General features: G+C 45.9%; 1 protein-coding gene across 1 annotated transcript; it reads left to right on the plus strand.

Annotated features, from left to right (window-relative positions):
* Positions 1–475: 475 nt before the first annotated feature.
* On the plus strand, positions 476–23,095 carry lactbl1b (lactamase, beta-like 1b; the record flags this gene model as incomplete). Its single annotated transcript, XM_080548092.1, has 7 exons — positions 476–535; positions 5,387–5,564; positions 12,040–12,146; positions 13,712–13,869; positions 19,627–19,874; positions 21,755–21,860; positions 22,117–23,095. The coding sequence occupies 7 exons, from the start codon at positions 476–478 to the stop codon at positions 23,093–23,095; spliced, it is 1,836 nt and encodes a 611-aa protein (XP_080404218.1).
* Positions 23,096–24,052: the final 957 nt, after the last annotated feature.

Raw genomic sequence — 24,052 nt, forward strand, 5'->3', positions numbered from 1 at the left:
TTGTTTCTTTCTTGTCATTGGTGGAATCTGAGAGAGAGGTTGTTAGATGCTGAGACACAAATCCAAATATTTTTGTAAAGCTTGGCAGCAACTGACGAAAAATGTTTCTTTGTCAGGTTTAATGATAATCTTCTGGTGCCAGTCAGAGCAAGTGTTCCACTCCCAACAGTTCTCATGGCAGACTCGGTGCTGACTGACAGTCTGCATTGCGTTTGTGAAGTGCTTATCGGTTTGTTTTGATAGTTTAAGACATTTGGTATGCAGTGTGTGATCCTTCAACACACTCCAAATGCTGTTAAACTAGACACATAGGCCATAGTAGCCAAACTCCTCTATCATTATGTTTTATAGTGGGACATGATTGCTTTTATGGTGTTTGGTGTTTGTTTACAATCTAACGTATAGTAGCTTTCAAAAACTTGATGTTAATGTCAATACCATTTTATTCTAAATTTTAGAGTGTGCACTCTGAGCAATGGGGAAGACGGGGAGCAAAGTGCTTATAGAGACATCGATGGACGGGGTACATGCACAGGTAAACACACACACACACCCCCCCACACACACACATACAGTACACACAGGCACGTTCACACACACACACACACACACACACACGCACACACACACACACACACACACACATACAGTACACACAGGCACGTTCACACACACCACACACACACACACACACACACACATGAACACACACACACACACACACACATGAACACACACACACACACACATACAGTACACACAGGCACGTTCACACACACCACACACACACACACACACACACACATGAACACACACACACACACACACGCACACACACACACACACACACACATGAACACACACAAGCAGACACACACACACAGACACACACACACACACACACACACACACACATGAGTGTGAGTGTGAGTGAGTGTGAGTGTGTGTGTGTGTGTGTGTGTGTGTCAGCCTGCATTAGTCCTTATCACGCCTGTTCACCACAACTCCTGACTCCATCCAAATGGGACCAGCCAGCTGCTGTGTTGCATCGCTACACACAGTATCAGAGCTGGTTATGCAACCAGGATCAGATCCAGCTTACTTTCACACGTTATCATTAGTCCTCTGTGTGTCAGAATAGACCATGGCATTCCCCCATGGGTTAGATCACCATGCAGCGACTGATTCAACACCAGCAGGATGACACTCAGGAAGGAGATATATCCCCATATAAGGGCACTAGGGCTCTAACCGTTTCCTTAATTTCTCATTGATTTCTCTCAAGAGTCATCTTCATCTTCATGCAATGACATTCAATTAAATGAAAATCGAATTATCTCTAAAAAGTCATTATCAGTGTGAAAACACAATCTGATGTTTCAATCTGGGACAAAGACAATTTCTGAAACAAAATCGACCTATGCAAGGCACGTTTATTTGTATAGCACATTTCATACAACAGGGGCAATTCAAAGTGCTTTACATACATTCTTAAAAATACAGCAAGAGGAGCATAGTAAGAAAATAAAAATGACAATGAATAAAAGCAAATATAAGAAGTAAATGTGGTGTCAATCCTCCTGATCCCAGCCTACACTACCATGAGGAAAAGTGCTCCCATCACCACTAAGACTGTCAGAACCTGGCCAGCAGGGTCCGCTCCACTGCAGATCTCCCTAAATGACACCTCATGGCAGGAATATGAGCATGAGGACCTGGAACAGTTCACGTCGTCGGTTCTGAACCACATAGTGAACTGCACCAACTCAGTCACCGTGGACAAACGGGTCCGGGTCTACCCCAACACGAAGCCATGGATGACTGGGAAGGTCCAAAAACTGATCAATGAGAGGGACAACGCCTTCTTCGCAGGGAAGGGCACACTGCTGTACAGCACCACCAGGGCTAACCTAAAGCGCGGCATCCGGGAGGCCAAGGCAGACCACAGAGAGAAGATTGAGGAATGCTTCCTGAGCAACGACTCCAGGCGGGTGTGGCAGGGGGTTCAGCACATGACAAACTTCAGAGCCAACAGGCTCACAGCCGCAGAGGACGACCCCCTGCTGGCGGAAAAGCTGAACTCCTTCTACGCCCGGTTCGACGAGGGGCGAACGGAGGTAACCACAACACAAACACCACTCTCTCCAGCTCTCAGCAGCCTCACCCTCACAGAGCATGAAGTGAGACGCGTGCTGAAGGCGGTGGACCCCAGGAAAGCCTCAGGGCTGGATGGCGTCCTGGGACGGGTGCTGAGGGACTGCGCCGACCAGCTGGCCGGGGTTTTCACCAACATCTTCAACCAGTCCCTGTCCCAGGCCACCATCCCACCCTGCCTGAAAACCTCAACTATCATCCCAGTCCCGAAGAAAAGCACGGTGAGCTGCCTAAACGACTACCGCCCGGTGGCACTCACACCAATCATCATGAAGTGCTTCGAGAAACTAGTCCGGGCCCACATAGTCACACGCCTCCCGCCCAACCTGGATCCATACCAGTTCGCCTACAGAGCCCACAGGTCCACAGAGGACGCCATCGCGACGACTCTCCACTCCACTCTATCCCACCTGGAGAGGGGAAACAGCTACGCGAGACTGCTCTTTGTGGACTTCAGCTCTGCCTTCAACACCATCCTTCCAGACAGGCTAATGACCAAACTACTAGACCTGGGACTATCACACTCTATATGTGCATGGATCAAGGACTTCCTGTCCGACCGCCCCCAGAGGGTGCGGGTGGGCTCCCACACCTCCACAGCCCTCAGACTCAGCACTGGGTCCCCCCAGGGCTGCGTGCTAAGCCCCATCCTCTACAACCTCTACACCTACGACTTCACCCCCGTCCACCCCAGCAACTCCATCGTAAAGTTTGCAGACGACACCACCGTGGTGGGGTGCATCTCGGGGGGGGGACGAGGCGGCGTACAGGGATGAGGTAGAGCAGCTGAGCAAGCTGTGCAAGGTTAACAACCTGCTGCTGAACCAGTCAAAGACCCAGGAAATCATCGTGGACTTCAGGAGGAAAAAATCTGAGGTCCAGCCCCTGCTCATCGACGGAGAGAGCGTGGAGAGAGTCTCAACCCTCCGATTCCTGGGGGTGCACATACAGGATGACCTGTCCTGGAAGAACAACACAGCAGCCATCATCAAGAAGGCACAACACAGAGAGTCTCTTCTTCCTGAGAGTCCTCAGGAAGGACCACAACAAGCAGGAGATACTGGTGGCCTTCTACCGCTGCGCAGTGGAGAGCATCCTCACCTACTGCATCTGCAACTGGTTCTCCAGCTGCACAGCCGCAGAGAGAAATGCGCTACAGAGAGTCGTGAGAACAGCCCAGAAGATCACCGGCGCCCCCCTCCCCTCTCTGGAAGAGCTGTACAACACACGCTGCCTCAGGAAGGCCTCCAAGATCTCCAGAGACCCATCCCACCCTGGGTACGAACACTTTGCCCGGCTGCCCTCGAAAAGGCGGTACAGGACCATGGCCGCAAGGACAAACAGACTGAAGCTCAGCTTCTACCCCAGGGCCATCCAGGCCCTGAACACAGCAAAGACCTAGGTTCTGGGCCCTGGACAGTCTGGACGGATTGATGGCAGCTGCTGGATTGAAAAATCAGGTGTAGTGCTGAGGCACAAATGTGTACATTTCAAGCCTGCAAACTGCGACACTTTAAATGAATGTGCAATAACACTATGTGCAATATGACAACCCTAGTCGTTTTATCTGTACAGCATAGTATAGTGGATAGTGTACATAGCCTTTATTTATGTAAACCAGCTCCTTTCCCTTCTTGTTTTTTTAGTTTTTTTTTTTCTTTCCTAGCACCAGGGGAGCCACCCCTCCCACATTTCGTTGTTTGGTACCTGTACTATAGCAATGACAATAAAGACCATTCATTCATTCATTCATTCATTCATTCATTCATTCATTCATAATAGATAAAACATTCAATAAGAGGATAGTCAATTGATAAAAGACATTGATAGAAATGCTTGTGTTTAATCATAACTGCTGCAAAACATTAGCTTAGATTTAAATATGTTTAGGGTTTGGGGGGGATACAAACACAAGCTCCTTTAATTGATCAACTCAGGGAGTGTGTCCTTAGTTGATCTATAGAGGGGGGGGTTACCTCTCCCTGTAGCCAAGACTGACACTAATCCAAATAACTAGCCACACCCCTCTCTCTCCTCAGACACAACCTATTGGCCCATTAACACATGACCCCTGACCTACACAAAGCTACAGTATATCAACATAAGATGGATCACCAATGAATCAATAAACACCAGGCAAAATGTAAAAGAAATGCGATGAATGTCCAATGTAGTATGTACCCGGCAACTGTTTACTTGTGACTTTGTTGAATTCGAGAGAGAGGAATGGTGTTCTATCTCTGTCACAATTGTCTGTCAGCGCGTTAGTCCACTGGAGCGTCCTAACCGGGTGTGCTCATGTGGATTTAGTTGTCAACTCATGTTCTCACCAAGGTGCCCCTAGCAGGACCCCCCCCCACCCCCCACACCCTCCTGCTGTCTAGGCTGTGTTAGTCTGGGGTAGTCCTACGATGCCATGTTTCTTTCCAAGCAGAGACAACTTGGTAGGTTGGAAACAGAACTGAAGTGAATTGATTCACGGGGATTAGAGATTAAGATCCCCCTCTCCCGCTCAGCTGGGCTTTAGCGGAGTAAATCTCAAGGATTATGATGTCAGAGGCCCGTGGCTGCTGGAGAGGAAATTTAATTGTCAAGAGGAGAGCGCTGATGGCGAGGATTAGATTTATGGCATGGCCACTGAGAACATAGGGGATGAAGACACCATCTCGGTGCCATGTTCGTACCTCCCTCCTGTTTGGTTAACCCCACTGTGGAACAGCGTCAACCACTGAAGGAATCTGGAAGTTGGCCGTGCGAGATGCTGAGTGGATTGTTCATACGGTGATTCAGATAGAGAGAGAGAGAGAGAGAGAGAGAGAGAGAGAGAGAGAGAGAGAGAGAGAGAGAGAGAGAGAGAGAGAGAGAGAGATTGTTGATTCAGTTGCGTTCCACGATCTCTCTGACCGTCGAGCATCAGCATTAACATCGAGTGGTGAGTAGTCTTGAGAGAGATTGATATCTTGATTGTAGTGCAATGGGCTCTTTCACAGTGTATGTAGAACATCAACATCTCTGGTTGTAGTCGGTAGTCTTGCATCACTGAGAAGTGGGTTAGGGTTAGGAGTTAGGAGGAAATACACTGATGTATTTTGTTGTTGTAATTGCATCATGAATGACTTGTCCGTGTGTGTGTGTGTGTGTGTGTGTGTGTGTGCGTGTGTGTGTGTGTCTGTGTGTGTGTGTGTCTGTGTGTGTGTGTATATGTGCGTGTGCGTGTGCGCGTGCGTTCCAGCCTGTTCCTATTGCCCCCGCTGCTGTTGCTGCTGCTGCACTAGAGTCGCTCACCAAGACTAAACCCAGGAGTATGAAGGTGAAGTGGACCCACCTGGGCATGGTGTTCTTCCTCCTGCTCTCCCTGGTCATGACAGGGTGCTTCCTGTGGCAGTACCAGCTTCCAAAGCTCCTACCAGGTAAGAGCACCGTACAGTAGGTTCCACTTTGTTGAAGTCATGTATTTTATATTTACTCAAAAAATTGTGATTCAATGGTGAAATTGGTGTGTATAAATATAATAAACTTGAGTCACAATCCTTATACCGGTAGTGGTGTTTTGGAGTCATTTCTCTAGTGTGTGGACATCTCCCTGCTGTGGGGCGGTGGAGCACTCCGCCCCGTCGTTGCTAGGGGGGCGTGAGCGTGATTGGCGTAAACAGGGGGAATTACATTGGGTGATTGAGGCAGAAATGTGTCTGGCCAATGATTTCTGTCTAGAACACGTGGCCTGACGTGACGGATAATCACAAAGCAATTCAGTTGATCTACTGTACATGTACAATGAATCGTGTCGATTATTGACCGTGTGGAAGAGTTTGGAAGAGAAGTTGGAAATAAAACATTTAGGGCCACACAAAGCAGAAAGAAGACTTAAACACTCTACACACTTCCACCCACACTTCCACCCATCAATAAAAAATGGATCCAGGGACAGATGGCTTTCAACAGTAAAGTCATCGAGAGGTTTGCTCACACAAATAACTGCCGCGGTAACTTTCTATTCAAAGTGAGGTAGCCTATGTTTGGACATGTATGACAAATGGACATATTTGTCATACATGTGCGCCGTTCACTGTAGACTATATTGGTTTGGTTTTGTAGTCATTTTCAACATGTTATACTGGCTGTGATATAAAGTGGACTAAATGTTACATGTAGGGTTAATGCCTAGAGACCTTTGCACACTTGTTACTTGTCGCTTTCAGAACCCTGGACAGGGTGCGGGCTATATATTGATATAGCTCCGTTAATTAGCCTAGCCTAAATGTTAATGTGGCTTTTGTAGTGTGTTATAGCCTCTGCTTTGATGGTGCTTACTTTCCATTTAGAGAAATACAATTGATAAAACTTTCCTACAAGTTAGCAATGAGCCGCATGCTTGTTTTTTGATAAAGCATGCAAGTTATCGAAGACACATCTGTCTCATCTTTTTGTTGCAGTATAGGCAACCTCAATGTAGTGTTCTGTGTCGCGCTGAAGCGTATGAAGTGTATTCCGTTTTTTAAATCTTTCTGCTCCCTGGCACTCACAGCACAGCCCATAGCATAGCCTAGCATAGCCTACCAGAGACTACCTTTATTCTTTGTAATGGTGACGTGATACAAAACTGCCCCTCCAGAAATGCCATGCTAAAATCGGCACTGGTTGAAGTAGAAGACACATCCAAACTGAATACAAACAAACTGAATATCATTCTAAAACATGAAGCATGGCAACATACTATACCATTTGAGAAGACCATTTTTTACAACATTGTGTTTGAGGTAAATAGGTTAGAGGCAGTTGGTTCTGGCTTACTCTGCACTGTGAAACATTGTTACACACATTAGACAATGTTTCATACATCCAGTAGACTCCTTTGAGGATTGTTCAATATTCCAAGGGATGCAATTAGAGCACAGCTTGATTCATAATCAACAGTTTTGCCTCAGAGCTAAATGAGGACATAACGGAAGCCTCAATACCGGTCATTGCAGGGTGTCTCAGTCAGGTGCGACGGTGGAATCCAATTAGTTTGTGGGTTGGGAATGGATTAGAATTCTAAACACAGTGAGTCAGACTCTTTGGAGAACATCTAAATCCTAAATATGTGAGCAACATAACTTCAAATTAAGTTATGCTGCGTCTTCAGGAGAATAGATTTATTACAGAATTGCAGCATACAGACATAGTCTCTCGCAGCAAACTCCAACAACAAGATATTTTCACACAGACAGAAGCATAAAAGCACCCATGAGGGACCCTGACTAATTATTCCACCAGATTTCTAAGCTACACAAGGCATATACAATTATAAAATCTAACACAATGATGGTGTCCAACTATCGGCCCATACAATACAGAACGCCTCATCACACTTCTTGATTCACTGAATGATTTTCAGTTTAGGCATAACATTTTCACAAAAGGCATTTACAGTATTCAGCCTTCCTGAGTTTGAAAATCTGATGCAGCACAATGCATTTGTTTGGGTTAATTTTGGGGTGAAATTATTTATTAGTGAAGAAAGAATGCAGTACAAAACCTGTACCATAATGAATGGCCAAATGTGTCTAGTCTAGGTGCTTACTGTCGGTCTTACATGTCAACGACAGGTCATGGAAATACTTGCACACAAGGCTAACATTAAAGAAGAATGTCCTCTCACAGTATTTAAACAGGGCATCATAAAAAAGAGAAAGTAATTGCAATTCATGCTGTGATATGCTTGCTTGCCTTTATTGGCACATTCTATAACTATGTAAAGTATCAACAAATGGCACAGGATTATATCACACATAATTGCTGAATATTGATAGTTGTATTTTTTATTTTGTTGTCCATTGTGTAATGAGTTATTAAAATAATATATTAACTTGACCACAAGTTATGTTGCTCACATTTAGGATTTAGATTTGACTGTCTGATCAATAGAACTTTTCAGAGATTGAAAACCCTGATAGATTTCAAAACTGATCATTTAGCAAATGATACATTAAAAGTAGCACTGACTAATGCCAGTATAGGCTCAACGGGGTCATCCCTATGTTCCCCATGTCCTATAATAATAATAATAATAATAATAATAATAATAATAATAATACATTTATTTTATAAGGCGCCTTTCATGGCACTCAAGGTCGCCGTGCAACAACGTTTAAAAACAGTTACAAAATTCAAAATACAAAATACATAGAAATATACAGTATAAACATAGCTAGCAGCAGAGCAGCACGGGAACAGTAAATCAACAGGGATACGCCTGCGTAAACAGGTGAGTTTTGAGGTGGGTTTTGAATGAGGAGATTGAATCAATGTTCCTGATGTCGGGGGGGAGGGAGTTCCAGAGGCGAGGGGCGGAGCGGCTGAAGGCTCTAAACCCCATGGTGGACAGACGGGCTGGGGGGACGGTCAGGTTGATGGAGGAGGCAGACCTGAGGGACCGGGTGGGAATGTTGATGTGGAGGAGGTCGGACAGGTATGGAGGGGCGAGGTTATGGATGGCCTTGAAAGTATGGAGAAGGATTTTGTAATCGATGCAGTGTTTGATGGGGAGCAAGTGGAGTTGGTGTAGAATGGGGGTGATGTGACTGATGACAGGGGTTCTGGTGACAATACGGGCAGCAGCGTTCTGGACCAGTTGAAGCTTGTGGAGCAGTTTGTGGGGGAGACCAAAGAGAAGGGAGTTACAATAATCTAGGCGGGAAGTGACGAGGGAGTGGACCAGGATTGCGGCGCTGTTGGGAGTGAGTGAAGGGCGGAGGCGGTTGATATTACGAAGGTGGAAGTAAGCGGACCGGATGGTGTTGTTGACGTGAGAGTGGAATGAAAGGGTGCTGTCGAGGACGACACCCACTCTTAACCTGGGGGGAGGGGGAAACCAAGGAGTTGTCTATGGTGAAGGTGAAACTGGGGTGCTTGGTGAGTGTGGATTTGGAGCCAATGAGAATTACCTCTGTTTTATTACTGTTTAATTTAAGGAAATTTGAAGTGAACCAGGATTTGAGTTCATGTAAACAGGCACAGAGGGAGGAGGGAGGGAGGGTGGAAGTGGGTTTGGAGGAAACGTAGAGCTGGGTGTCGTCCGCATAACAGTGGAAATGGATGTTATATTTACGGAAAATCAGACCAAGTGGGAGGAGGTAGATGATGAAGAGGATAGGGCCAAGGACAGAGCCCTGGGGAACACCAGAGGAGAGGGGGGACGGATGGGATGTGAATGATTTTAACTGTATAAACTGAGTGCGGCCAGAGAGATAAGAATGAAACCAGTGTAGGGGGGTGTCAGATATACCAATGGAGGCTAAACGGTTAAGGCGGGTGGAGTGCGATATAGTATTAAAAGCGGCGCTCAGATCGAGTAGGATGAGGATGGATAAGAGTCCGGAGTCAGCTGCCATCAGGAGGTCATTAGTAATTTTGAGGAGGGCTGTTTCTGTTGCACCACATCGGACAGGAGATGCTGGTGGCCTTCTACCGCTGCGCAGTGAGAGCATCCTCACCTACTGCATCTGCAACTGGTTCTCCAGCTGCACAGCCGCAGAGAGGAATGCGCTACAGAGAGTCCTGAGATCGGCCCAGAAGATCACCGGCGCCCCCCTCCCCTCTCTGGAAGAGCTGTACAACACACGCTGCCTCAGGAAGGCCTCCAAGATCTCCAGAGACCCATCCCACCCTGGGTACGAACACTTTGCTCGGCTGCCCTCGAACAGGCGGTTCAGGACCATGTTCGCAAGGACAAACAGACTGAAGCTCAGCTTCTACCCCAGGGCCATTCAGGCCCTGAACACAGCAAAGACCTAGGTTCTGGGCCCTGGACAGTCTGGACGGATTGATGGCAGCTGCTGGATTGAAATCAGGTGTAGTGCTGAGGCACAAATGTGTACATTTCAAGCCTGCAAACTGCGACACTTTAAATGAATGTGCAATAACACTATGTGCAATATGACAACCCTAGGGTACATAAGGTTCAGAGAATAGGAAATGTTAGAATAGGTATAGCATAGCATAGAGTACAGCACAGTGTTTTATTTGTATAGTATAGTATAGTGGATAGTGTACATAGCCTTTATTTATGTAAACCAGCTCCTTCCCCTTCTTGTTTTTTAGTTTTTTTTTTCCCTAGCACCAGGGGAGCCCCCCCCCTCCCAAATGTCGTTGTTTGGTACCTGTACTATATCAATGACAATAAAGACCATTCATTCATTCATTCATTCATTCTGTTCTGTGAAGGGGGCGAAAGCCAGACTGGAACTGTTCATAGAGGTTATTGTTAGAGAGATGAGTATGAATCTGTAAAGCCACCACTTTTTCCAGGATTTTTAAAAGAAATGGCAGGTTGGAGATGGGACGGAGGTTATTGAAGATGTTGGGGTCTGAACCAGGTTTCTTCAGAATTGGTGTTACGGCTGCGGATTTGAGAGATGATGGGACAGAACCAGAGGTGAGGGAGGAATGGATGATTGCAGTTATCAGGGGCAGGAGAGAGGGGAGGGAGGCTATGACCAGGGAGGAGGGCAGGGGGTCAAGTTGGCACGTGGATGGCTTGGATTTACGGATGAGTTTAGATAAATCGGCAGCAGAGGGAAGATGGAAGCAGGACAGAGGTGCAGAGAGGGGGGGATGGGGAGATAGGGGAGATGGACAACTGGACATAAGAGGGGTCAGTTGCTGGTGGATATTGGCTATTTTTGAGTTGAAAAATGACATCAGGGAGTTACAGTGGTCAGTGGAGTAGAACTGTGGGGGAAGGGAATCGGGGGGGCGGAGTGAGTTGTTGACCACTGAGAACAGGGCCCTGGTGTTCCCAGCACCAGCAGTGATTTTGTCTGTAAGATATTGGGATTTGGCTGAGGAGAGGGCGTCTTTGTAAAGGAGGATGTGGGCATGGTGGATGCCCACATCCCAAAGGAGGATGTGGGCTATGTTCCCCGGTACCTTAGCTCCCTCCCGAAAAAGGGTCCTATGTTCCCCGGGTCCTATGTTCCCTGTCACTTCCAGGATTTTTGATATGAAATAATGTTTCGACCTAAAAGACTATTCTGACAGTTGACAAAGCGACGAGTGCGCAAGACCAAGGTGCAACATGTTGCTGGTCCCCTGTTTCGTCTTTACGTGCACAGCTATTACAAAAGTGCCTAATGCCAAGACCTTTGATGCGCACACTTGTTACTTGCCGCTTTCAAAATCTTATTCAGCCTATATAGCATATAAGTCATGCATTGAATGTAACCTCAAGTGCTGAACAGTATTAAGTAAACCACAATACATTTGTGCGTGTCCACGCCATCGTTAGCGTAAAAACACACCCAATCGCCGACCACACGACTTCCGAAAACGATACGGAAACACCCTCCCAGCGTTATCGTCTCCTCGCCGTCTCAGCTCACAAATTCGGCATAGTCGTGTAGCCGTGAGGTGCAAACCATAATCAGATCATTGCCGTTTCAGTCCATTGTGGCCAGCTCAGTGGGAATAACCTTAAAGTAGCCCTTATGTGCTGCCCCTGATGTGTGCCGCCTCATTAGGATGTTCAAAACATTGGCCTGATTTCTCTATGGATTGAGATCCATGCTTGATTCAATAACTTCCCAGGTGCAGTGGGTTGAATGAGTTTTCCACTCTCATTCTGAATTCATAGTAGGACTGACCTTTATGACTTTACACAAGTGAGTGTAACTTCTCAAATTGAATACTTTGGTGATGGACTGAAAACACAAGAGAGCATAGAGCAGAATAATTATGACAAGAACCAATCAATTAGAGAGTAATATGGGAGTCTGTTTATCATCTCATACATTATTCCATTGATATCTCGTTGGAATTTCAATGTCTACTCTTTTCTTTCTCTCTCTCTCCTCCCTCTCTCCCGCTCTCTCTCTCCCCCCCCCCCCCCTTCCCATCCTCTACCAGATGAGGGTTTGGGCGGTGATTCAAAGTCAGAGAGGATGTGCCCCCGCTTCCCCGAGCCCCTCCCTCTGGAGCACCCCATCCCCAGCCTGAAGGAGGCCCTGGAGAAGGTAAGAGCCTCAACTCCCACCCATATGAAACTGAATATTGCTGTCTAAAAAAAAAAAGGAGGGGGACGACGACGACGACACCCCATGTATGCCAGACATAAGTGATACCATTCCTCATTCCGTTCCATGCATTACAATGAGCCCATTCTCCAATGTCTGCTTCCACCGTCCTCCCCTGGATGGTGTAGTAGTGGATAGAGCATCTAGTGCCAAAGATCTATGGGACGTGCACAGCTCAAGTGCTCACTCTCTCACATTACACTAATGCTTTAGCAATCAGCCACAAAAATGGATAAGGAAGGAAAGTCTGTGTCCGTTTGCACAAAGCTTTCTGGCACTGACGTTGGCATGGCCACCAAGAGCTACATGAATTTAATTTAGACAGTGCATGTCATGTGATCGGAGAAGGAGATTGGAGTACGTACAGTACAGACATCTGTGCAGCAGTCTGTTTACACACCAGATTGTGGATAAGTGTTGATATCCCTTAACAGACCCTTCGGTGATCTTTTCAGTCTCAAAGGTATATCATTTCTGCAGCACTACCGGCATCTTCTATACTCTTGACATCCTCTTGATCTATGCACACGGAAAGACTTTGCTGCTTTGCGCCCTTTAGAAACAGAGTTGAAGTTGTTACTTAAAGACTGTCATAACACTAGAACAGCCGTGCCTTTTTTACCTACTAAAAGAGCCGCCTCGGGGGTCAAATGTCTTTACAATGCTCAAGCTGCTATTTACACACAACGACCACTAGTTGGCCACTTGTAAATTAGCCTGCAGAAAAATTGCAAAATAGCTTTATATTAGCTTATCCTGATGTGATTTTGAAAATGTAAGGATACTGGGTGGTAGAACGCACATACCTAGGAAAAGTCATGAAAGGAGGGTCCTGAAATTTCATCGAGTGCAAAGATATAACATTTTTCTTTACTCACTCGGCTGTTCTAGTTAAAGGCCATCATTTGTAGCAAGGCTTCTTCCTCGAGCCCACTCATTCTGCACAAGTACCCTTGAGTGTGAAGAATGACATTGCTACTTTAGGTTCAGTATCTCCCAGTCCTTGAAGGAAATACGCCCCGGAAGATGAAGGATCCTTAGATACTGTACATCTGGCTGCATACCAAATAAATGGAAAGTGGTTTATGTTGGTCGACAGGGATAAAAAGTCAAGCATAGAGTTGCCTTCATGTTTTTCGACCCACTGAAATGTTTGAACTCCATGTTTACTGAAATAACTATGTCCTTAAGGGGGGACCATTGAATCAATGCATTTCTTTGAGTTAGCATTTCTGTAATCGTGGCCATTTGCTATAATCTTTTCCAACAGCTAAGAGTGCTGGTTAATCTACTGTGGATATTTTCTCCTTACTATCTTTCGAGCTGGGCTGTTGCGCTTGGCACATTCTGATTCTAGTATTCTTATGATTATGCTCGAGTAAATAGATCAGGTCTCCCTCGAAAAAGAGATTTTCATCTCAAGGGACCTCCTGGTTAAATAAATAAATAAAATAACCAAAAATATATTGATCATAAACAGTACTATTGATTCTGTCTTCAACCAGGTGGATGCACTACTGCGTCAGACCGTCCACCCGGTCAGTCTTCCCTCCCTGTCGGCCATCGTGATATTCAACGACACGGTTCTGTGGACAGGTAACTTTGGCAAGAGGAATGGAAGCGACCCTCTCTCAGCTCCACCCAATGAGTACACCATCTACAGGTGAGTGCAAGTGTAAAACTGTCCCAGAGAGAGCAAGCATGATCAAGAAAGTTTTGAAATGCTGTGTTTTGAAGTATGAAGTAATGTCATCCTGGTTAATAATAAGTGGTTTTATATCATATACAGTAAATAAAGTGGTAATTATGCTCACAAGAGTGATTATAACTAACTAAGCAATGATGCTTTTATCCCCTGACCTACAAAGACATTCGACATGTTCATATACAATAACCTGATGATAAGTGGTCATCTCTATGCATGACTGATTTCTCAATACAGGCAAATAACTGTTATTAGCCGCAGCCTGGCAATGGCTTCCAATCAACCTCTTCTTTCTATTTAGCTCTAAATCTATGCCAGTGGAGGCTGGTGGATGTAGCAACTGAAGGACGGGCTCGTTGTAATGTGTGGAATGGAATGAAACACATTCATGTGATACCATTCCTCATTCCATCTCATGCAATACAATGAGGCCAGTCTCCGTTTTTTGCCTCCACCGCTGTACAGTGTGAGAGAGCGGGATACAGCTCCATGTCTGCTTGGGGGTTAGGGCTTTAACACTAGGACAGCCATGCCTATTTCACCTACTCTTAGCGCCGGTCAAATGACCATAGTCTTTAGAATGAGAAGCTGTGTGTCATCAGCATAGCTATGGCAGTTAACGCTGTGCCTCCTGATGACAGAGCTGAGGGGTAGCATGTATAGGCTAAAAAGCAACAGTCCTAGCATGGACCCCTGGGGAACTCCACAGGTTACGCTGTAATCTTTTGAGTTATGGTCACCAAGGGTCACAAATAAATCTCGGCCGGTTAGGCAAGTCCTGAACCAGTTTAAGACTGGACCAGAGAGGCCGACCCAGTTTTCAAGTCTCTCAATAATATCAAAAGCTGCACGCTGTCTAAAAGTACATGGATCAAGAGTTTTTTGGAGTCCGCATTCATTCTAAGATCATTAGTTACCGTGATCAATGCAGTTTCTGTTCTGCGGTACTTATTGAGCCTGCACTGTTTTATCTATTTATTTATTGAATGTTTTCTGTCTGCCCTAACTAAGCTGTTTGACAACAAAATTTCCCCATTGGGGACAATAAAGGTTTTCATCATCATCATCATCATCATCATCATCATGAGCGGAAGCCTGACTGGAATGGGTCATAGCTATCATTTAACACTAGAACATCTTTGCACTCGATCAGACCCTCCTTTCATGACTTTTCCTAGATATGTGCGTTCTACCACCAACTACGTCTCCTAAAGACACCCGCTTTCCCCTCTACTGTGTCCCTAAGAACTTCTATTGCCCCCCTTGTACTGTTTCTCAGTTTCTCCAGTAATATAAAAAAAAAAAAATTTGTAGAAGGCGATAATAGGGAGAAGGTTTTTCCTTCTATCAGTGGCCCCGGGCCCGAGCTAGATTACTCTTCATGCAACGAATAGTGGACTGCTGATTCACATGCTTAGTATTCAAATGTATTGATTGTAAGTCGCTTTGGAATAAGGCGTCTGCTAAATGCCAAAAATGTAAATGTTCTACCACCAAGTATCCTTACATTTTCAAAATCATATCAGGATAAGCTAATATAAAGCTATTTTGCCGTTTTCTGTGTAGGAAGCAGGCAAATTTACAAGCGGCCAACTAGTGGTCGTTGTGTGTAAATAGCAGCTTGAGCATTGTAAAGAGGGGGTCATTTGACTAGGGCAGTTTTAAGTGCCTGTAAGTAGGGAGTGAGTGATTGACAATGGCTAGTATGTCCTCAGATACAGAGTTGAACATTTCCTTAAAAAATGTGGTGGGAATAGGGTCAAGAGAACACGTAGACGGTCTGAGTTGTGACACCACTTTGCTTAACGTTTCGGTATCAACCACGGTAAACAAACTCATGGTCATGTTATGTGGTGGATTTTGTGGATGTTCAGTGCAACACAAACCTAGTCTTGCCTGAGTAATACACAGTCTAATCGTTGCTATCTTATCCCCAAAGTGGGCTGCGAATTCCTCGCATTTGGTGTCAGAGGCTGTACTGTCTAGTGTTCTAGGAGCACGGTTTACAAGGCTATCAATTGTTGAGAAAAGAACCCTGGGGTTATTATTTTTTCTAGCATTTCTCATTGCCATGTTAAAGGTAGAGAGATGTTCTTTAAAAATGACCCGGTCAACCTGTAATTTGTTCTTTCTCCATCTGCACTCAGCTTTCCTACATGTTCTCTTGAGTTGGTTCATTTCGCTGTTTCTCCATGGTGCTCTCCTCTTGGCTCCAACCTTTTTTAGTTTGGTAGTGCCAAGGAGTCTAGGGCCATTTTTACTTTAGTGTTAAAAGTAGTTACTAAATCATTCATGTGGGAGAATCATGTGTGGAGTGGGAGTTGTGTGATCAATGTTCATTAAAGCTTTGAGGTTCTAAGCCACTGCGGGGGTAAGATACATTTTTTAACAACACGTTCAGCGTTATTTTCAGCTTTACATATTACCATGGTAAGGAAAATACAGAAGTGGTCAGAGAGGGGAAGGTCACTGATATCTGATATTGAGACCTTAAGACCCTTTGTAATCACTAGATCGAGGGTATGGCCACGATTGTGAGTAGGTTCTTTGCCATGTTGGATAAAATCCATAGAGTTCAAGAGGTCAATAAAAATCCCTAGCCCACGAGTCAGCCTCATTATCAACATGTAAATTAAAATCTGCTGGTTGGCATTTCATAACTGTGGCATGATATTCAAAAGAGGAGAATATATCAAAGGATATGCTCCTGCAGTTTAGATTATATTTGACGCTATGGTAGCTGTTCCTCCCCCTTTTTTCCCATTTCTGGTTGATTGAAAAAAAAACTGTAGTTGGGGGGAGAAGCTTCAATAAGAACTGCTGATCCATTTGTGGAGTGCAAGTGTTCTCAAGTGCCTGCTGATATAAGAGTCAGAGTGATTTATACCTGGGATGGGGCTTTGATATTGTGGACTGCGTGCATTCTGTGTCTGTAACTATTGTGTCATGATAGTTCTCACCCTCTTTGATCTGGTAGACATCTGAGATCCCGACCCTTCATCTCCTCCACCTGGTGGCTAGGCTCCAGGCAACGGGAGCAAGCCATGGGAGAGGAGAGTAGTGCCACTGAGGAGAGAGAAAACCAATAAAGTTTTGGTGAGCTAGCAATATCACAGAAGCGTGTAGTATAGGAATATATAAGGCTGTTAGTAATCCGGGAGGGTGATTTCCCGATAAAAGACGTCCCATTCATAGATGTTTCGGTGGCTAGCTGGTTAGCCGCTGTGGCTAGCTAGTAGCGGTGGTAGTCGCGTCTCAGCCTCCTGGCATCGGATTTGGTGTCGTGTCAAGAGTTGTATAGGATAGGAGATTATTTAACTCCAGAGACGATTTATCGATAGAGCTTAGTTCAAACAGCAGATTTTTAGGAGCTGTCGGAGCAAAACAAACACACAGCGTGAGCCGGTCAGAGCTCTCCCTCAGGGACCAGTCATGGGCCGTGGGGGGGTAGAGAGGGAGATAACTCTGTCCAAAGTCACATAACATCCTCACAGATTCAATTTTGGATAAAAATGGTAAATGGTAAATGGACTGCACTTATCCTCCTTTATCCAAAGCACTTTACAATGGCCTCTCATTCACCCATTCACACACACCTTCACACACCAATGGCGTTAAGCTACCATGCAAGGAGCTGGCCCACTCTTTGGGAGCAATTTGAGGTTCAGAGTCTTGCCCAAGGACACCTCGACACATGGACAGGTAGACAGGAGGAGCCGGGGATTGAACCGTAAACCTTGCAATCATTAGACGCTGGCTCTACCCCCTGAGCTACAGCCGCTCCAATTCAGATAAAAATAGAGCCGTATTGAAATAGAGCCAATTCTATCAAATCCAATGTCCTTGTGAAGAGTGGTGTGATTTTATGATAACAGTCGTCAAGTCAGAGGGAAGTGTTATATTAGCGTGTGTGGTGGTCTCGAACCCCTGGACGAGAGAACTGCAGGGGGGTAAAGGCATTTCTTCCAGCCTAGAAACAAAACGCCTGACTCAAATAATCAACTAAAATGGTGTTCTTATTTTTATTTTCATTTATTAACCTTTATTTAACCAGGAATAAAAACTCATTGAGATTAAAAATATATTTTACAAGAGCGTCCTGGCCAAGACAGACAACAGCACAACTACAATGAATCCATGTCACTTAAGAGCGTTCTAAAAGCAGCCAGAGAAACCAGCTCCCGAAGGTTCTGGTCGTTTTGCAGCTGATTCCAGGTGGAGGGGGCAGCATACCTGAAATCCCTTTTCCCAGTTCAGTATGGACTCGAGGGACAGTTCAGTATGGACTCGAGGGACAGTTCAGTATGGACTCGAGGGACAGTTCAGTATGGACTCGAGGGACAGTTCAGTATGGACTCGAGGGACAGTTCAGTATGGACTCCAGGGACAGTTCAGTATGGACTCCAGGGACAGTTCAGTATGGACTCGAGGGACAGTTCAGTATCGTGGACTCGAGGGACAGTTCAGTATGGACTCGAGGGACAGTTCATAGGAACAGGTCCTGTGAGCGAAGTCCACAGTTGCCCGCACTTTTTTGCAGGATGTAGTTCCTCAGGTATAAGGAGAAGAGTGTGATCGTTACCATGTGGGGCTAGAACTAACAGAGGTCTCCTCTAACAGTCTTTGTATATCTGATATTTACATTGCATTTCTATTCATTACATTTTACAAATCGTTTTTTTCCAGTTTTAGTTTAGTTATATTACCTCAATCTCTTTGCCCTTTGCTCTTTGAAAAATGTATATCAAATGCCCATATGTTTAAATTGAAAAAGACAAAGGTCTGTGTGTGTCTGTGTCTGTGTCTGTGTCTGTGTCTGTGTGTGTGTGTGTGTGTGTGTGTGTGTGTGTGTGTGTGTGTGTGTGTGTGTGTGTGTGTGTGTGTGTGTGTGTGTGTGTGTGTGTGTGTGTGTGTGTGTGTGTGTGTGTGTGGGTGGGTGTGTGTACGGGTGCATGTCATGAATTTACTCTGCAACTGCAATGACCTTTTCAGTACCATTCAACTTGTATGGTGGGCAAGACTTTGATCTGGGCTACACTTTGATCTGAGTCACTCTACTCATGATAAACACCCTAACACAAAGGCTCTTTTCTATTTAAATTAAGCTGATTGCCTGCGGGTGCTCTTTCAAACTGTGACCAGACATCCAGTAGAGAGACCAGTTTAAAAATAACAGTACATACACAACCAAAGCTTGTGAATGTTTAAGTTTGACTTTGAGTTTTGACTTTGATCCCCTTAGGCTAGGGACCAATCAGAGGTCTGGAGAATTTTAGATTAGCTGATCTGGCTTGATCCTGGACGGAGCGATGCGAGAATGTGCTCGCAATAATTCTGTTTTGCCAGAGGTGTGCACAAAATTGAGTGGATGAGGTACTTGATTGCTCTGAGTTTTCAGTTCTCAGACAGGGCTACCACATCACAAAAGTGTGATTAATTTTTTAGAGGTTACCTTTTCTGAGTGGGGCAGCCCCACCCACATTTGTACATTTCACTAGACAGACACAGTGAAGACAGACAGGAAAGCAAGGAGAAGAAGGGAGAGAGGGCACGTCAGCAGGGCATGGGCCGGACTCGGAACCCATGCCGACATGGGCACGTGTGTGCACTGTAGACCGCGGTGCTCGACCACCGGACCACCCCAGGCCACAAAAGTGTGATTTCTAATCACCTCCGCTACATTAAGTTGTTTTTTGTCTCATTTCTAACCGGCAGGATCGCCAGCCTCTCCAAGATCTTCCCCACGCTGATGCTCTACCGTTTGTGGGAGGATGGGAAGGTGGCCTCCCTGGACGACCCTCTGGAGAAATACGTGGACAACTTCACCATAAAGAACCCCCTGGGCAAGACACGCGACTCAGAGCTTAAGTACGTGACGGACGGCCTGATCTTCCTGGACAGCGGAGAGGTCCAGATCCGCTCGTCCTCAGTCACCCTGCGCAGGATGGCTAGCCAGCTCTCTGGTAAGACCTGGCTGTACATTCGAGGACAACTAATTCTATCCACTACCCCCCTCCTTCCCTGTCTCCCTTTATGTCCCGTCTTCCCGTCTTCCCTCCCCAGCTCCCTCCTTCCCCCCCCCAGCTCCCTCCTTCCCCCCCCAGCTCCCTCCTTCCCCAATGTGTTCCATACATCACAATGAGCTTGTCTTGTCTCAGTTTCTATGATATTACGTCTACCTATAATACAACTGCGAGGTCAGTTTTGTGTCTAACTATGCCCAGCTGTATAGCATTGCTCTATCATGACCAAAGTGGCCACCTGAGTGGCATGTTTCATTCAATAACACAACTAGGTAAACACAACCATGCCGGGCCTGCTGGGGCCTCATTCTCATTCAGTGCAAATACTCAAGAACACCAAAGCCACCTTAAACCTCTAGAGCCACCTTAAACCTCTAGAGCCACCTTAAACCTCTAGTGCCACCTTAAACCTCTAGTGCCACCTTAAACCTCTAGTGCCACCTTAAACCAGTGTGCCAGATGCCTGTTGTGACCAACTGAGCGATACTTGTTTGGCATCAGAAATAGGAAGTGTTAATCACAGTCACTAACGAGTGAAACCTGGAGTGAAATAGAACTTGGTGGGAAAACCGGGAGCGTGTCTATGTTCCCACAGCCTGATGGTCCCACATTTCTAAGTAATCTAACGAACCCTAACCCTAGCCCTAACACTGACCCTAACCCTAACCCTAGTCCTAACCCTATCCCTAGTCCTAACCCTAACCCTAGTCCTAACCCTAACCCTAGTCCTAACCCTAACCCTAGCCCACCTATGAAATATTAGAAATATGGGACCATTGGGCTTTAGGACCACTGGCCTGTGGGAACATAGGGCCTAATTAAACAAAAAAAACAACAACAAAAAAAACATAGAAATGTGGAACCATTGGGCTGTGGCACCATTGGGCTGTGGGAACATAGGGATGACCCCAGAAAACCTACACGAAAATACATACAAAGGTGCCAGTGACGTCATCGTTTAGTATTCCCGATCACGTCTCTTCACAACACTGGCTCCCCGCTGGTGGAATGAGCTTCCCACGGCTGTCAGAACTGCAGAGTCACTGCCCATCTTCCGTCGTAGACTGAAGACCCATCTCTTCAGGTTACACCTTAACTGCTCCTCCTGAGACATCTTCCGCCCCTCAGCACTGCATCTCCTAAAGACACCCGCTTTCCCCTCTACTGTGTCCCTAAAAACTTCTATTCAGAGTGAGACTGAGTTCCTGTGTTAGAGTTTGAGTTGGACAGCATGTTGTGCTTCAGAATAAGTGGACAGATGTTTCTTTTCTTTATTTCCCTCCTACTGCACCAATGATTACTTACTGTCAGAGCAGATGAATGAGAATGCAGTACGAACCTCCATGATACAACTCAATTATACACTGCATATAAGCTGTTATGCAGCTAAAGTGGAAAGAAATACAGTGTACCATGGGTTATTATTATGGCATGAATACATATCATTCAGTAGGAGGGAAAAAGATCCTGGTTCTTTAAGAGTCATGAAGCTCTGATTAATTCATTCATGGGGAGTTTACTCAGCTGGCTGTTAGATTGAATTAACAGTGATTAAGCGTGAGAGTGAGCTATAATCTCAGACCCTGTTTGGCACACTACAAACATGGATTGAATTGGACAAAGTGTTATTATAGTGTTATACGTGATGAGTATGTGACTGTTACTGTTATTACATAAATACACTACTGCCTGGAAACAATCTCTCAAGACACTTGCTCAGTTTTGTGAAAATAAACTTTTTCTTCTTGCATCAAAAGTCAATGTATTTACTTTTCATTGGTGATGAGCACTAAAGCTGTACTACTGTTTGTCAACTCCAGGTCTACCCAGAAGGCTTAGAGCTACTAATCTGCTATGGAAGGGTAAAACGCAGGCTGCTGTCAACCTTCTGCAGGACGACGTCCTTGTTGCGGACCCTGGCACCAAGTAAGACTGTCTGTTGTTTGTCATTCATGGTCACATTCCAATAAAGTATTTCAAATTGTGCGTGTTGTGACAAGCCATGAGCACTTAAACTCTTGGTGCGTGTGTCATTTTTCCATTACCTATCCAATCTTTCTGTCAATACCTTCAAAGGGATCTCAAAGGGAAAGTAACCAGGTGATTGCTTCCGTCATTCCCAGTTTAGTAAATGCTGTCTGTTCCTCCACCGTAATGGCTTCCCTTCTCTACTGTCTTGTAGATGCCACTACAGCAACCTGGCCTTCTCCTTGCTGGCCCACGTCATGGCCGAGAGGGTGGTAGGGCTCGACTATCAGAAATGGGTCAACGACAACATCCTGGACCGCCTGGGCATGGAGGACACAGGTTTCGACATCACCCCGGCGGTCCAGAGCCAGATGGCCGTGGGGGTCTACTCCAGCGGCCAGCCGGCGCCGCTCTACGACCTGGGCTGGTACCGCCCCTCGGGCCAGATGTTCTCCACGGCCGCCGACCTGGCCAAGCTGGCGATGATGCTGCTGGGGGCCTACCACCGCAAGCTCCTGGAGCCCGACACGCTGAAGATCATGCTGACGCCGCTCTTCCGCTGCGACAAGGACTACTTCGCCAACCGCACGGGCACGCCCTGGGAGGTGAATGAGCAGCTGGGTTACGAGGTGGTGCGGAAGGACGGGGACCTGGACGGCTACTCCGCCACCTTCTCCTTGGTGCCTAAGATGAAGCTGGGTCTGGTGGTGCTGATGGCCGGGACCAGGCCCCAGAACCACGACGTGGTAGCCAAGGCCTACGGTCACATCATCCCGGCCATGGAGAGGGCCTTCAGGGAGGCTAAAAAGGTCCTCACTCCTCCCCCGAACCCAGCCCCTTACATAGGCTTCTTCACGTACAGCAATATCACCTTCTACGAGATCAGAGCCGGACCGGACGGGGTTTTAACTATGCAGCAGTTCGGACCTCAAATCGAGGACCTGATCCCGGAGAGGTACCGGACCATAAAGCTCAACTATCTGTTGGACCGAGTCTTCAAGGTGGTGTTTGAGAAGGAATACCCCTGCGTCTTGCGGGTCAGTACCGCCGCTGTGTCCCTCGAGGCCCAAGACGGGCAACTCTTTAACTTTTACCAGTTCAATAAGAAGGATTTGTCGCCAGGCTTCGACGCGCCAGGATTAAATACGTATAATGTGGTCAGGATTGCGCGCAGGCCAACCTTCTCGAACTGAACCCCCTGAAGCCGTGCTTCTGATGAAGGCCAGTCGACATACATTATGATAGTATCAAGTGTGGATAATTATGCTAAACTGAGAGAAACAAGATTACCGCAGCACAGAGCTCCGGTGGATGGTATGAAATTGGATTGCTAAAGGAATTGCATAGGCAGAATCAGTATGCTGTTCTCCCACCAATCTCAAATTAAATCACAGTATCAGGGGAGGCTGGTGGGGATAGAAATCGGAGGATGTGATCATTGGAATGGATGGAATGGAATTAGGAATGCATGCATTACAATGTGCCATTCTCTGATTTCTACCTCCACTAGCCTTCCCTACAATATATATAAGTTTCCTTTTTATACAGTCATTGACCTGGCCATGCTTTACTGTACTGTACTGTGATGCAGTACTTGTGTTTTATCCTGTATTATGCCCATTATAACTTACAGTTGTGTAAAGTTACATGTGGTGTTTGTCAGCTTGTTCCATCCTTATACCCCCTAGGAAGGAGTCAGAGATGACAAGCATGCTAGAACATTGCATGGAATTCTGTTAAACTGGTGGTAATCTGTTCCCAAACCTCAATTATTCATACCATTTGCATATCATTTGCATGTGGATATTCATGGCTTGTCTCTCTAAGATTTTCTTTCTGATTCTTCAGGTTACAGAGATATTTGCAATGCAACTTTCTATGTCAGGAAAAATGTGGATATACTGTATATTTTTGTTTGTATCGATGAATCTCCTGTTTATTTTTAGCCTGAGAAAACTCCATAAAATGTGTTGCTTGCCAAACACAAATAAAGTCCGGTTTTTAAAATAGTGATGTGGTATTCTGGTGGGAGGAGAGAGAGTTGACATAATGTCTCCAATTGTATACTCTATGTGACACAAGGCACAACAATATTTTGGCAGTCTAGCCAGAATGCACTTAAAAAAGGGGATTGGGGTCATGTGGTTGTA

This window comes from Nansenia antarctica (genome assembly GCF_963989245.1).
Source record: "Nansenia antarctica genome assembly, chromosome: 18".
NCBI lineage: Eukaryota > Metazoa > Chordata > Actinopteri > Argentiniformes > Microstomatidae > Nansenia > Nansenia antarctica.